Here is a 16,401-nt window from a genome sequence, read left to right on the forward strand (position 1 = left end):
TGAGGACACCTCTGGAGCTACAAAAGGCTTTATACAACTGTTTTCACATATGAAGTACTACTTCTAAACGGACTTGGATGTATAAAATCGCTGGAGTTATATTTCCAGCAGTAACTGTGTGACTTCACTTTGGCAGGCTATGATAATACTTACATAAGTATCTTGAGTTACATCAGGCAACTTCTATTTTGCCTTCTCTCACACTGATTGGGAGACTGCTGCCGTGGTGAGCAGAGGGTTTGCAGTCGAGATGGCTTTGGGAAGAGTCTTTCAGCTTTAACGCTGTCTTCAGTCTCCACTGACATAAGAGACAAACACAAGCAGCCCAGAGCGACCAATCACAGCTTTTGTTGTCTCAGCGTGGTACAGTATCTCCATAGACCCAACTTGTAGTTATATTTTTGAAGAGGAGCACATTATCTAGCAGTAACTGTGCCGAAACCCATTAATGCAGAAGTACAAAGACAGCTTTGATCTCAGTTAATCTGCGTTGCTTTTGGAATATTAATGATAAATAATTCTTAATAGGCTGTGCAATGAAAACCAACATTTTACTTACCTAAGATCAGTGGAAAGATCAGCTCTGTCTTGTGATGTCAGATTTATTATGATTGTGTATTTGTGCAACCTAAGAGTCTGCAGTGACTGTGTTCAATCAGAGATAAAATGTGGGGAATGGACATCAATCTCTAAGGTCCAGAGGAATATAAATCTGCTGCAAACACACATCTGAAATGAAAAGGTTGGATTAAGACATTCTAAGAAGTCAAACTTAAAGTCAGGTGAAAAACAACAACTGTATAATCAATTTTAAATGGTAGTTTTTCTCAAATAATTCTTCAGCCTGCCTGCACATCCTGCATACAGACGTCGGGGCTGGAGACACTCCAGAGAATCAAGAAATCAATGAAAAAACTTCAAAACAACCTCCTTTTTCCTCCAACAATCAAACCACCATAGTCTAATGCGTGTGCTTAAAAATCCAAGCTCAGTTTAATGACTTGTTTTTTTATATATATATTTATATATTATTCCTACAAATACATGGTTTTCAGCACTTTGAAAAACGTTCACTTTCCTCAGTAAACCAAGAAAGCTAGAAATATCCTACAGTGAAAAAAAAAAGACAAAGACAAACCATTTTGACAAAAAAATCACAAAAAAAGACATGAAAATAACAATCGAATGAAATTAAAAAACGACATCCTGTACAAACACTATGGCCCAATAATTTAAGAAAATAGTGTCTCTAAAACGTTCATATTGCTTTGTACCTCCACTGACCGGGCAAAGCCCACCCTGTGGGACACCGGGCAGTTCAGATGGTGACCACAGAGGGCGCCAAATCCCAGATGCCGATGTCACTCCAGAGGTTATGGGGTCGAGCTGCAGCCAGTGGCATGCAGGTGTAGCAGAAGAGAAACAGTCACGGTTGTGTTGTTGTTTCATGTGTTCTCTTCTTCTCTGGTTGTTTTGGCAGTAACAATACAAATACAAGGGATGGTCACACTACTACAGTACTGCACTCCTTATGAAACCAAGGATGTTTTCACTGTTTGTTGTAGTTTTACCATTATTACTCTCTACAGCATTATTACTAGAACTATCACCATCACAGATACACAGAGTGCATCGTGTGTTTGTGTGTGTGGAGGTTTCGTCCAGCTGTGTGTGTGTGTGTATTGGTGTGTTGGAGTATCAGTGTTCAGTGCTCAGAGCTTGTCTTCTCAAAAGAGAAACTGGGAAGAGTCAATAGCTTGGGGTTGGTGTTGGGGTTTGGCGAGCCTCCGTCCTGTCCCGAACCCTCGCCAACTCCCACGTCAAAGGAGTCCTTGGAGTCACTGGAGGGCGCTCTCCTCCTCAGGCAGGTGTCCCGGCTGGGCAGAGGAGGGGGCATCCCTAATCCCCCCACCCCAATGCCCCCGAGGGCACCGAGGCCCGGGTAAAGGCCGGACTGAGGCTCCAGTCCGTCAGGGGGGTCCACGGAGATGCAGGGCGGGCTCATCTTCTTCTTGCGTCGGGGTGAGGGCAGCAAGGTCTGAGTGGGGGTCTGGCTGTGGATCTGCAGGCTGTCAGCTCGCGATACGAACCCGGAGGAGGCAGAGGCCGTGCTGCGCTGGGGGCTGGACTCCGCTGAGGAGCACACCTCGACGGAGTGGCTCCGTGGGTCGTCCAACCAGGAGTACGGGCGGGGGCGGGGCAGGAGAGCGGTGCTGCCCTGTGTGTCGGCGCTGTGGAACCTCTTCAGCTGCCTCAAACATGGACTCGGGCTTTCATGGCAGCCCGCGTAGCTGCTGTAACCCTTGTTACCGCCGTCGCCACTGTCCTCCATCATGATGCACTCACTGCCAGCCAACCCTGCACGCGTAATGAGGGACACTTCCTGATCCACCGAGGCTTCCTCCTGTTGGTGCGGCCTGGCTGGTAAGGGCGGAGGAGGCAAGGAGGAGGGAGGGGAGGAGGCGGAGGAGGCGAAGCAGTGCTGGTTGTGAAGCTGGGTGTGCACACTGCTGGAGCGCGAGGGTTTAGGGGAGGCACCTGGCGTGGCGGGGACCAGGCAGAGAGCAGGTTGCGGGTGATGATGGGAACAGGGTGAGAGAGAGTTGGAGGGGGAGGAGGAAGAAGCAGAGGGGGATGGAGGGAGGCCCAGAGAGGCCACATTCACAAGTCCTTCATTGCTCTCCACTCCGTCTGAACACAGGGCCTCCTGAGAGTCAGTAGACACTGCAACCTGGAAGACGGGGCATGTAGGGGAAATGGGGGGGGTGGCGGTGAAATATTCAGGAGCAGGGGTGAAGAGATGGAGGTAAATTATGAGGTGAGAGGAAGGTAGGGAGAGCAAGGGAGCGGAGGATCAGGGAGGATGAGAGGGGGAGACTAGTTAGTGTGAGGCGATGGGGATGAGAAGCAGCAGTTTGGGTCAAAGTTCACTGTCTGGCCAGCATATTCCCAGAGTCCTCTCTGTTCTTTTAATTCTAGGCAGAGAGGGGTTAAATTGGCATTGCAAAATTGTTCCATGAATTCAAAGATGGAAGCACAGAGGTTACACTGCATTACTCAATGGCAGAATTCCATATGAAGATTTGCCAAGAGTCATATGAGTCAACAGCTTTGGACGTTACTGGATGTGTTCTTTGGTTTTGTTTTATTAATTTATTGTGCAGTGCTTCTGTCGAGGCAGAGCCATTATTTTCTCCTCACATCTGACAGGAATTATTGTTAAAGGCCCCAGTTCACTCAAAAATAGATTATTGTTGCTACATCACTTGCATGTTTGGTCTTAACTGCGCAGAATGATGTACGTGTGAGACACTAACAGCTTGTTTTCACACTGAGCTGCTGAAGGGGGAACGTTTCTCTGGGCTCACCCTTAATCTAGAGTTTACCACGAGTACGTGTGCTCGAGCAGGGCAGGACATCACAGTCTGGAAGCCAATCTTGAAGTGTGGTGTGGAAACTTAAAACCTCCAGTGCAAAAACACAGAGAATGGAGTAAGAGACATCTGGTGTCCGGCAGTTAAACGTTCAAAATTAAAAATATTTGCATATTCATAGATCCTTGTTTTATAATGAGGTAGAAGGAGTATAAGTTATTTAAATAGTTATTAATCTGTTATATAAGTTAACTAAACTTTTTTGTTGAAAACCCATATTGGACACAAGTGACCATACTATAGTGAGTATTTTTATGTCTTAAAACATGTCTGGGGGGGGTCTTTAAAGGGTTTTGATGACTAAAATGAACTACTTGTTGTGTAATAAAATCCCCTGAAACTCTAAACATCACGATTAAGATTCTTGTGGACAATTTCCCTCCACATTTGTTGGTATAAAAGAATCATGAATGTGATAAAAAATTAATGCTTTCGAGAATCCTTCCCCTTGTTGGTATGAACTTAATATGAGTTAGTTAGTACGTATGAGGGCATTTCCAAGTTGTAACTGACGTGGATGATATTTCCAAGAAAGAAGCTCAAATATTTTTTATTTCAGATTGTTTTTCTCATTTGACTCTGGAACGCTGCTTGTTTTAGTTGTACAGAGGGACTCTGAAGCTGACACAGTGAACTCTGAGCCAGACCGCCTGACCCTTTAACCTTTGACCATTCACACAAAATCCTGCTGACTGTCAGCAGCACAGCTTTCAGTTCAATTTACAACCAAATTCTGATCAGGGTGTGAGGCCAGCAGTCAGAGGGTAAACATAACATGTAGCTACTGTAGGAGAGGAAGGGTTAGTAAGCACAATGGTTGCCAAAAACCATAAAATGTCCTCATGAACTCATGCCTTGTTCCTCATAGACCACAAACTGGGCAGAGGAAATGAATAAGTACCTGAACATATTTGTTCTGAATTAGGTCAATTAAAATATCTTGAATCCATGGAGATGAGGGAACAAGTCAAGCATGAGTTGTAGGGTACAGCAGTTTGAGAAATGTTTGGAATCATGGGGTTTTCCCTGCATGAGCCTGAACGGTGTGACTACAGAGACACCTAGTGGTCAAATATATCACAACCAGGCCAGGCCAATCACCAGCCACAGCAATACAACACCAAGTCACAAATAATGAGTGTGCGTACTGGAACAATGCTAAAAAATGATCACCCTGTCAGACTTTTTGAAGCAACGTCGAGTTAAGTGCAATAACTACTGGTACTCTGGTTAACAACTATGTACGTCTCAAGCTACTCAATAGAAAATTCACAAGTGCTCTATCACTGTGGTACTGTGTGTACAAAATGGCCAAATGCATATGGACAGCACTTGCTGTTCTCTAGCAATCCCCTGAGTTGTATAGTTTGTGGTGTAGTAAGTGCACTGCATTGTGGGTAGATTTCTCACCCTTTGTCTGGCTTGAATACATTCTATCACTCAGCTACCATATAACCCACTGATGCAATGTTACGCCTAGCTCCTGCTGCCTGTACGATATAGAAGAATGAATAGAGTCCCATTAAGGTCTCCTACAGGCAAATCCACCTGTAAGAGAGTTTTAGATGCTTTGTGGCTGATGGTTAGCAGTAGACCAATGTCTAATGAGTGATATGGGGAAAGAAGGAGGGAAGCCTGTGTGTGTGTGTGTGTGTGTGTGTGTGTGTGTGTGTGTGTGTGTGTGTGTGTGTGTGTGTGTGTGTCTATCTCTTGGAAGATGAACATGGAGTCCAGTGTTTCTGAAAGGCCCAGTGGTAGCTAAAGTCTGCTGTTTGTCGCTGTTTCAGAAACAGGAGTATCTGTGTTTGAGCAGTAGCTCAGGTCGGGCGGCTTTTGGGCCCAACTGAGCTGAGATCAGACAATGACAGATACAGTGTGGAGAATGAGACAGCAGAGAAGTTAGCAACAGATAGGAATACCAGGAAGAAGGGGAGAAAGGAGGAGGAAGAAAAGTGAGACTGTTTAGAACATGCAATGAGGAAAGAGATTTAGGAAAACTCAAAACCCATTTATCTCTCAGACGGGGTGGTATGCTGCATTCACATGGATTCAGGCAGACAGACAGCACCTTCCTCACAGTACAGGAAAAACATACACGGTCCTGCGAATGTCAGGACGGCAAAACGAAACACACATGATGATATGTTGCAACAGTGCTGCCATATCATTTACAAAAAAAATGTAATAAAATATATTGAATACAATTATTTTGTGTATATTATTTTATGTATTTTATTCAATATGAGCTACATAACACCTGGTTTTAAACTCTGGCAAGGAAGATTTTAACTTTGAACGGCAGTGCTGTCTACCTACCTCACCCAATTTTGCCATCCTGCTCGCATCCACTAACATGACATCCCTCTACTGTTTGCCTGATTCCATGTGAATGCAGCATTAGAGCCACAATTGGGGGGGATCAGATAATTGTGAGAATAAACGCAAATATTTTGAGAAAAAATCAAATCTAATGGAAAATAAGCAATATACTATGAGAATAAAGTATAAGTGGTACAAGAAAAAAGTCACTTTATTGTAAGAATAACGCTGTCATTTTATAAGCCATAACAATTAGACAATAGGATCACTATAGCAACCAAATGTCAGATGATATGTCAACAAAACTCACTGCTCAGTGACATACTTGAATCCTTTTCTGACGCCATTATCTTGTGTTTTGATATCTGCATTCTCTGGGACGTCAGCCTAGCCTGTCATTGGTTTAAATGGCTTTATCTTTAATGGTGATTATTTTATTGTCCTTAAACCTAGAATACTGAGGTATACTCATAATATTATGAATTTTCTTTGCAACAACATCTTAACCAGTGTCTAGGATTTAGTGGCATCTAGTGGTGAAGTTGCAGATTGCAACAGAACACTGCTCGCGCCTGTATCTGTTGACCTGGGAATGAGAACGGGCTGTGGAGTGTGTAGGAGAACTACAGTGGCCGCCAAAACTTGCAAAAAATGCAAAAAGGCGCTATCTAGAGCCAGTATTGGGTTTGACCCAAGGTGGGCTATTATAGAAACATGGCAGTTTAACATGGCGGACTCCATAAAGGGTGACCTGCAGCGGTAGATTAGAAATGGCAAATTTTAAGTTAACAAGAGCACAACGATGTCTATATTTAGGTGATTATACACTAATGAAAACATACCTTTGAATATCATATTCCATATCTGCCAAAAATATTATAACTTCATATCGAAACATCTTAATTTTTTCCCCCCATAGTGGCTCTTATACACTGCTGTAATTATAACCCAAAGGGTTATAGGTTTTTATTTTCACCAAACATTCAAGCAGGTGTTTCATAGATCAGCTTCTTGTCTCTACTAGAAAGAGCTTTAATCAGTAAAATCAGCCTCTGTAATGTTTGCTGTGAATAAAAACTGTTGGCCTAAATGGCACATGGTTGAGAACCACTGACACTGACAACAGCTTTCATCACAAACAGTACAGATACAGATAGGAGAAGACTGGAAAAGTTAAACTGTGTGATAGTCACCTGTCTGCGGAGTGTGCGGCTTAGTGTGTGCGCACGTCTGGGAGGGGGTAGTCGTAGTATACTCTCCGAGTCTGAGTGGCTGTGGGGGCTGATGGGTCTAAAGAGGTCTGTGGGAACAGTCAGCTGAGAAAACTCCTCCGGCTGTGAACGCACCGAGCAACTGGAGCCTGTACACGAACAAATAAGCACAGGACTGAATATGACGGGTAAATAACAACAAAACTATTGTGTTTCTTCTCAGAGGAAATCACCTGCGCCTTCCTACAGTCAACCTGCATTAAGTTCAAAATCAAGGTCTCCCATTTCTGCCCTATCATAATGAGGTGTCACAAATCTTGGATCAAAATGAATAAATAAGCTACCAGACTGTAACTGTGCTGTAGAAAACAATAAATACGGTTTTACCTGATTGGGTCCTGTGGGTGCCCCGCATGTGCTGGGACCCTTGTGTCTGTGCTAGAAGCTGTGCTGGAGCTGCAGGGCCAAAGGGCTGCATGGGGAGGTACATGTAGCTGTCGTTAGGCAGGGAGTGTGTGCGTCCCACCGTTGGTTTCCTGACGCTCAGCAGGTTGTCCTCCAGTGGCTCCCCAGGATCGAGCTGTTCTGGCTGGGGGACAGAGAGAGGAGAGTCAGGGTCCCTCTGGAGCTGGATGGATCGGGGCTACTTTTTTAACTCACACGCTTTCACATTCTAACACATTCACAGTTGATATCTTTCTAAGACACAATGTGAACAAAGAGGCAGTAGTCATCAGCATACACAGAGAACAGACAGGATCTTTGCGTTTTGGAGTTGACTGACGCAGAGCTGCCACAGATCACAGAAACAAGAAGCTGGTAGCTTGAAAATTTCCAAGCACTTTTTTTTTTTTTATTGTAAGACCCTCTGCATCTTGGGTCTGCATTTGCCCACGCAGTCATTTAACTTTTACGTAAGCCTGCCCTGTGATTGTGTGTCAGCTGGGGCAGTGTCCTGCAGCCTTGACCCATTAACAAACCGGTTCACATTCATCACAAAAGCTACTGGAGCTCCAGCACACTTTGCACCCCAGTAGCAAACACAGGACAACTCAGAGAGGAGTAAAAACTACTAGAAAGCCAGAGGACAGAAGACAGTACAAAGACAGAAGAAGACTGATAAGAAAGTATGAGAAAATACATGGACTCACATGTAAAGCACATAGGAAAAAGACAGAGGAAATTAAGGACAGAGAAAAGAGGATAGAGGTTACAGAGAGAGAATAAAGAAAAATAAGAGATAAGAGTAGAGGCGAAGGTGAGAAAACTGCAAACTGGCAGGTGAGGAGGCGCACTACTCTACTGGACTGGACTGGAGAGACACATTAGGCTGGAAAGGTGGAATGAGAAAGAGAAGAGAAAGTCGGAGGGCACATGGTTAGATTCACCAGGGTCTTTCAACGCCTCTTGTCCCCTTCTACCTCTTCACTCCCCTACTTTTCTTTGTATTTGTCCCAGCACAATCCAATTAACAGTGATTTCATGCCATGAGTTTGCTGGTGTTCTCTGTTTTTCTGAGACTGATGGTATATGAATCGATCCCACTGCATTGCTGTCCTAGATGTGCAGCATGAGCCAAGGTTACAGTGACCGTCTCTGGGGGAAGACATGTGACTACAGGGAAGTGATGTGATCATTAATGAGCCAAATTGGTTGTTAATTATACCCTGACCACCAGATGACATTCGATTTATTTTCAATTTGGAGGGAAGATGTCCTTTCATGACAGAGCCCCCAGGGACAGGATATCACAGAGATGAATTCTGGTGAAGATGCATACTTAAGCTTCAATGCACGACGATTTGTCCTGGTATGAGACAATATCGGATTCTGGAGTGCACTGTTGTTCTTATACCACAACCGTTTAATGCAGCTTGCTCGATTTGTTTTCCATGGGGCATACATTTAAAAGCACTGATGTATAATGGTGGTTAGACCCTCAACTATAGTCAAAGTGTCTTAACTCAAAGCCAATCAGACTCATGCTATTCAGGACTTATGCATGAATTCACATATAAGTACAATGGGTAACACTTTATGTTATTGGTCTGTCATTTCCTGGTAATTTCCTTGAAAGTTTCCTGGGAAAGACTAATGTAACCTGGGACTAATTATAGAGAAAATGGAGAAAAGGTTCAGGTAAAAAAAACTCAATTTCAGTGCATATCCATTAATAATAATATATTATTGAACACTTTTTGGTTATTAAATTAACCATTTTCAGCTGACCTGCTGTACACTGACTATAAGTGTCAGCAATTCCATGGGATTGTTTAACTGGAAATGCAACATGAACACTGTCACGACTGTCCCTATAAGTAATGACAAATTACACAGTTCTTTCCAGGAACTTTCCTATGAAGTAAAGTACAGTTGCATATAAGAAATTATAGGAAACTAGTGGACCTGTATAACAAGGCATTTAACAAGCTATTTATCCTATTCAGAATTTGTACATTTTATGACTTTGGTGCCCCCCAGTGGTAGTATTAAACACTGTATTAGCTCAGTTTTCCCTGTGGGTTCACTAGTAGGACACCTTTCACATACAAGTAGTCATGTGATCCATCATTAATATAAAAAAAACTCATTATAGCCACTTTAATTGTTTTTATTGCTGGGACTACAGTCACAAATTAGACGTTTAGCTGATTTAGCATCCAATTGGTTTCCCTCTGTCAAACGAAGCCTGTTACACCCCATTGTGGGACAGTATATGGGGGTCGGGGGGGGGACAAGTGGCTTTGGAAGTGCCCTGGGAAAGGAAACACTACAAGATACTGCAAAAGGGGAAAGAGGAGGAAGAGGGATGGAGAAAGAGAAAGAGAGGAACTGTCAGTACATTGCATTCCAGACTGGTTAGAAAGAGGGGGTTAAAATCGTCGGGGCCCGAGTCGTCTGTCAGAGCTAGGGACCAGGATTTGTCAGAGGCCAGAGACAGAGCTTCCATCTCCGCTAGAGGGATCTAGGCAGGAAGAGACAACGGCTGGTGAGCAGAGAAAACAAACGCACTCACAAAAATAAGGACGCTACACACAGAAAAGACCTGTAGCTAACAGAGATATTGACTTTGAAACAACACATATAAAACTGGAAGTGTGAAGCCAAAGCAACATTTATAGGCTGGAAACCACCTTTAGACATTTTAAACTGTATTGCTATTAGTGTAACAGCAGCAATAATATTCCAGGGTCCACACACACACACACACACACACACACACACACACACACACACACACACACACACACACACACACACACACACACACACACACTAAAATGTACAGCTTTATGATTCTGAACAACAGACAAACTGTTTAACATGATGCAAATGAGACAACCACGTTCTTTCACAGAAACAAACAAGCAGACAGGAAGGGGATTCATTTATATTCTATGCATTGAAATGCAGTCATTTCAAATTTGCAGAGGCTTAATGTTAAAACCTGGAAGTGCCTACACAGCTAAACTAGTTGAATGTGAGATGCTAGCTCTGAGTTAATTCACATCACTGAGCTCTGAATCCTCAGTTTGGCCTCAGTCTCGCTGTGTTTAGATGCCTTGCTGGCTTCTGGAAGAGGAGCTGCTGTGTATTTGGCCTCGTACCTGTCTAACAGGGGAAATGCTTTCTGACAGTCAAATGGGCCATTGGAGCAGAGAGAGGCAGGAGCCACAACTCAATGGAAAACATCTTCTGTTAACGTATCGGAAGGAGAGAGGTGGCCTATGGCGTCTAATAATGACATCTCAGACCCATTTGAAGCTTTTAGAGGATCGGGTTTTGCAATGCTAATGTAATTGGTCAAAATTTCCCTTCAAATGAGGAAAAGAGGCACTCAGATGCATTATTCAGCGACTCTGTGATCCATAGCTTATTGATTGAGCAATTGCCCTGCAGACTTGTGTGTAAGAATGTGATCATTGAGAGTGAATGCCTTTGGTGGGATATTACATCGCTGTGACTGTTTGAGAAAGTAGGGATTCACATATAGACACACAAACATGCATGCGGACACAAACAGACACAGTGTTGTGTGGGGGAAACTCTAAACCATGTCACTGAGGCCAGACCAAAAACCTGCCAAGCATGAATGGATGTAAGTGAGTGGAGACGTGAGCGAGGGAGTGAGATCATAGCTGAGGCGGGATATGACGCACTGCGCTGTGGTGGGCAACAGGGCCGGTTAGAAAGGGGTAAATATTCAATGTGGAGGAATGCCAGTGCAAAAATGGTAATAGCTGTAGGGCTGCACAAGATGTACAAAAGATCACATTAGCATGCTTTTTCATGAATCTTATGAAATAAAGTTCCACGGACAGCATTCCTGCACTAACTAGGCCGGGAATTCTGTACTCTACAAACTTTATCCATCTTTAAGTAATTTAGTCTGGTATTGAGTCATAAAATTTCATTTTTTATTAATACAAGTGGTAAATTCAGCCAATAGCGGTGAGATAATTTCACCTGTTTTCAATCAAAAGCTATTGTTTCAAGAGTCAACCAAGCTCATCTCCTTACTTGGAGTAATCCGCTTTAGTTAAAGGGTCACTTCACCCAAATTAAAAGAAACCAGATATTTAATTACTTAGCTGTGGTACAATGGATCTAAACCCTTTTGTGTGAGAACACAGACAAAGTATAAATGAACAAGACTTTGAATAGCAAATTTTGTGTTTCCTTGTTTCCTACTTTGATACTAGGACGTCTACAAAACACACAAATCTAAGGTAAAGTTCTGTATTTAAGACCACCTGTGTCTGTGACTAGTCGAAATTGGGAGCCCGGCAAACAATTGCAAGTAACACTGACTGGCTGTCTGCATCGATGTCAATGTCTGTTCTAGAAGGATATTGAATTAAACCAATACCCATTTTCTGAGCATGCATGCTTCATCAATGGTTTTGTTTTGAAAGAGAAAAAAGTAAATAACAGCAGTACACTAAATATTACATTAATACACATAAATAATGTGACGGGAGGATCTTAAGTTCACTAGCACTTAGATAATAATCAAACAACAACAGATTCAGTTTCAAACAAGACTGACTCAGTTTAACCTACAGAGGTAAAAAAAAAAGTTGTGTTTGTGCTGCTCACAGCACTGAATTACATATAAAATAGCAACAGAAACATATTTCTTTATAATAACAATCCACAGTCACACTGTGGAGACTTTTCTATTTCTTTGGTAGAATTTTGAACATTTCATTATTAAATACTGTGAGCAACAGAAACCAGAAACATTCCATTCCCCTTTAAAGCGTTGGGGGTAGATCTCAAAGATGGATACCTCACATTGGGCTAAATTATTTGCATGACTAGACACTGCTAACTGAGTACAGGGATTTATTTGTGATTTGGGTGAACTGACCCTTTAAATGATTGTTCTTAGAAAGTCTTTAAGTGAAACTCTCTTGAAAACAGGGGATATTATTTGATTTAGCCTCACATAAAAGAAAACAAGACTATCTGTAACCTTTCTGGATATCATATTTAAGAATCAGAATTTACAGCAGCAACTACTGCATTGCAGTTATGTGCTTACTATCGCTTGTGCAGCCCTACTTGTTGGAGAGGAGCAAGACCCAATGGATGTATGAAATGATTTTCATGAGTGTGAGCCATCATTCTGGTGATTATTGACCTTCTTGTCGCTGCTGTGCTTGCTGGGCTTGGGGGGCAGTGCGTAGTAGTGACAGATAGAGCCAGACAGGTTGTCCATCAAACTCAACTCTCCCTCCATTGAACCCTGGATGACCAGGGAGACCGAGTCAAACTGCGCTCTCCGCTGGACAAACTTCGATAATGCAGAGAGAAAGGACAGAGCGGAGAGACAGACAGACAGGAAGAAATTTGGAGCAGAAGTTGAGGAAAAGGACAAGGACGGGGGAGAAGGAAAGACAGAAGTTGACAAAAACACAGGAATAATGTGGAAAGAAAGAATGGATCACAAAGAAAGAGAGGGAAGGAAAAAAACAGTAGATCAAGAAAGGAACAAACATATAAACAGAAACAAGACAAGAACTACATTAGCTATTAAACTTAGCTCAATAAATTGTTAAGCCTTTCATGCAGCACACAGCAACTGAACACACACAACCTCCTCCTGACCAACATCCACTACAGGCCCTCATATGTTCCCATTTAATTCCACAAGGGGGCACTGCAACACTGCAGTAGAGCTGCTCTCCCACAGTGCTGGAGAAGAGACTGCGGCTTAACCACACATGTTTTGGAAGAGTGGCGGAAGAAGACGGATAACATCTTAGAGGGGAAACATAACGACAGCGAGGCCTCTATTTCCTATCCCCCAAAAAGTTCCCCGCTGTCTGGAAATAGCAGTTGAAGTGAACAACAAGGCCCCGTGGTCTAGCTTTCCCATGGCACTGTGACCTATCTATGACTGGCATGTCCTCTACTGGGACCAGCTACACACAAGTACACACACACATACACACACACACACAGTCAGGCATGCACACAAACTGTAAACCCTCCTGGTGTTTACACAGACACAGAATAATACATTTGCATATCTAGAACCTTTTATGGATTATTGACTTGACATAAACAATAACTGTGTTTAATATGTGAGGAGAGTATGCCAATATTGAGAAAAACAGTCAATAATCCTGACTTTGGACACATCTCATGTAAATGTATCCACTTATATTTTGAAATGATGCCAGAATGTGTAGTAAATATGTCCTAATATGGCCATATCCGCCATACTTTGTTTACATATGGACTACAGTTAGTACACTGAGACAATGAAGAGACATTTCTCCAAACAAATCCACTATTTCAAGTAGTCTCCAGCATGCTCAGCATCCCTCAGCCCGTGCCAGAGAATTAACTAATGGTTTGGACTGGAGTCAGAACTAATGACTAGAGACTTGGGGGGTGGGGAGGGGGTCATCTGACTGGCCGCACAGCCTGGCCCCCCAGCAGGAAGTCACCTTGGAGCATCTGTCATGTCGCCCATGACGCTGCATAGACCATACATAAAATATACACCGCTAATTGTCTAATTGTTAAGTTTACACACATGGATATTTAGAATATTGAAAAAAATGATGCACCTATTTTTTGTGGACTATGGCAAATATTTTGGAGAGTTCTCACTTTTTTGAAACTCCCAATTCTATCTATTATTTTAATCTTAAAGATATTATACGTTATTATAATAATCCAGATGATATCCTGAATATCTGGTGCATTTCATTATTCAATATGCAAAGTCTTTATTCAACAGAAAACTTACATCAGTACCTCAGATCTCACCTATTCTCCCTGAACTGAATTCTCTACTTAAATCACAAATAAAGTGAAAGGCTTTTGAAACATTACAGAACTATTTTCCCCATGAAACCTCTTGATTAATATGTTTATATTTGTGTATAGGTGTACTCCTGTTTTTGATTTTTATGTTATTGTCTTTTAATATCTTCTGATATGTTCTTTTTATGTATATCTAATAATAATAATAATAATAATAATAATAATAATAGACATTATGTGAATGTGTATCTCACTTTTACTTGCGTGCAATAATGTGAATCAATAAAGACAGCGTGATAAGGTATTTATATGCAACTATAAAGTCACTCACATGTGACATGGAACCCCATCTAATTTATTGGTTATATAAACCTATAGTTATATATAGGTATAGAGTTATTAATGCACAAGCTGCTATTGGGACCTACAAAGGGAAAGCTATTTTTATTCTGATTAGCCGTGTTTTTCAGTAAAATCTATTGTTTCTGTCAGTAAGCACAAACATATCTGGAGTTATGTTCTTTGAGAAGATGTCAACAGGGCTGATGAGGGAACCATGGTCGAAGAATGTCTTCGAAATCACAACGCTCAGATAAACATAACATAGAAGCAGCACAAAAAAGACTTATTACCTCCAGCGTGGGCTCCAGGCTTGAAGGGGGGTCTGCTCTGAGGTTTATAGAGTCTCTGCGAATATCAGCAGTGGGCGAGTCCATAGGACCGCCCCTTTCCTGCTCCCTGTCCCCTCCTCCAGTGGACCTACAGGGGGAACCCCCAGAGCTTGACCTGTCCGTGCCCAGTGCCAGAGGGTTGAGTTGGGGTGACCTTGTTGCCATTTCCGCCCTTTCCGCCTGGAGCCGGTTCTCCAGCTCCAACTCTGCCTCCAGCTCCGCCTCCTCCTTGGCTTCCTTGTTGCTCTCCTCCAGGTGCTTCATCAGGACAGCTATGACAACGTTGACCAGGACAAACTGGGCGGTCAAAACGAAGGAGACGAAGTAGATGGGAGAGACCACAGTGTTGTAGCAGGGGTTGTCATTACCGCAGTCCCTCAGTGTGTCCTGGACAAAGCATGAAAACATGAGCACATTAGCTAAAGCTGGGTTAGGGTTCTGATAAACTCAGATGATGAACATGGCACACATTATACCTGGTAAACATCAGCATGTTCAACATTGTCATTGTGAGCGTGCTGATGTTAGCATTTATTTGTAGCCTAATGTATGGATAACTTCAGCTACAGTAGGGTTAAAGTTAGGGAAAGGTCATGGTCATGATACTAAAATCCCTAAAAATGGAACATGAAGTCAGGTCTCTGGTGTGAAAGTCAGATGCACTATTTTGCCCATCCATCACCACGACCTCCACAGTCTTACTTTCTGCCTCATTACATAAAGGGCACACCACTACTACTGACACGCAACGTCAGCTTTAGACTTAAGTGTGTTGCGTAATTCTCCAATATAAATATGAGTTGTATGGATACTGGCCTGAACATGGAGACAAAGCAGACAATCATCTAAAAGCGTTTGAAAATTAGATTTATTATTTTAAGGTACTTGGCAACTTATTATCTGAAAGGTCCAGTGTGTAACATTTAAGTGGATCTATTAGCAGAAATGGAATATAATATGCAAAACTATTTTCATTAGTGTATAATCGTATAGGAATTGTTATGTATTTGTACTACTGTATCCTACAAACTGAACCTTTGAAGGCAAAATCTGAACCACTCTGCTACTAAAATCTATTAGTATAGGGCTATTTTTTGCCCCTGGGTGCAAAAGAATTAGCCTTTGAAAGATGAATAATGAGGAGGGACAGATTTGTAGTCATTTGCAAAAAATTGGGTAGGCTGCCCCAATGGATGACATACCAACACGTCACCACTATCTGCCTCTTATGCTCCTGTTGCATAAACAGCACATAAGAATGAACTATGTGTATGTATGTGTTCAGGATCCCAAACTGCAGTGTTGGTTTCACCTTCATTATGCCATTCCAGTTGTCTCCAGTGGAAACTCTGAAGAGCAGCAGAAATGCCATCCCAAAGTTTCTGAATGTAGCATAGCGCCCCAGACCTTCACAATGGTGTTTCGAATCGCAAACTGGGGAGACAAGGAGGAGCAGGGAGGGGGAGAAGGAGAGGAATAGCC

The 16,401-nt window shown here is 42.5% G+C and overlaps 1 protein-coding gene across 16 annotated transcripts in view; it reads right to left on the reverse strand.

The window, feature by feature from the left end:
- Positions 1-969: 969 nt before the first annotated feature.
- cacna1g (calcium channel, voltage-dependent, T type, alpha 1G subunit) overlaps positions 970-16,401 on the reverse strand; it is a 243,457-nt gene continuing 228,025 nt past the window's right edge. For 12 of the 16 annotated variants that reach the window (XM_051417967.1, XM_051417966.1, XM_051417968.1 and 9 more), the window contains 7 exons: positions 16,232-16,353; positions 14,881-15,306; positions 12,612-12,764; positions 9,807-9,929; positions 7,352-7,553; positions 6,947-7,113; positions 970-2,731 (listed from right to left, as the gene is read on the reverse strand). In XM_051417967.1, the coding sequence (XP_051273927.1) occupies positions 1,706-2,731; positions 6,947-7,113; positions 7,352-7,553; positions 9,807-9,929; positions 12,612-12,764; positions 14,881-15,306; positions 16,232-16,353 (2,219 nt within the window). In that variant the 3' untranslated portion in view covers positions 970-1,705. Of the gene's footprint in view, positions 5,283-6,946; positions 7,114-7,351; positions 7,554-9,806; positions 9,930-12,611; positions 12,765-14,880; positions 15,307-16,231; positions 16,354-16,401 lie in introns of all 16 variants that reach the window. The other 4 variants (XM_051417973.1, XM_051417970.1, XM_051417969.1 and 1 more) reach the window with 4 other exon arrangements.

Source organism: Dicentrarchus labrax, unplaced genomic scaffold, assembly GCF_905237075.1.
Source record: "Dicentrarchus labrax unplaced genomic scaffold, dlabrax2021, whole genome shotgun sequence".
NCBI lineage: Eukaryota > Metazoa > Chordata > Actinopteri > Moronidae > Dicentrarchus > Dicentrarchus labrax.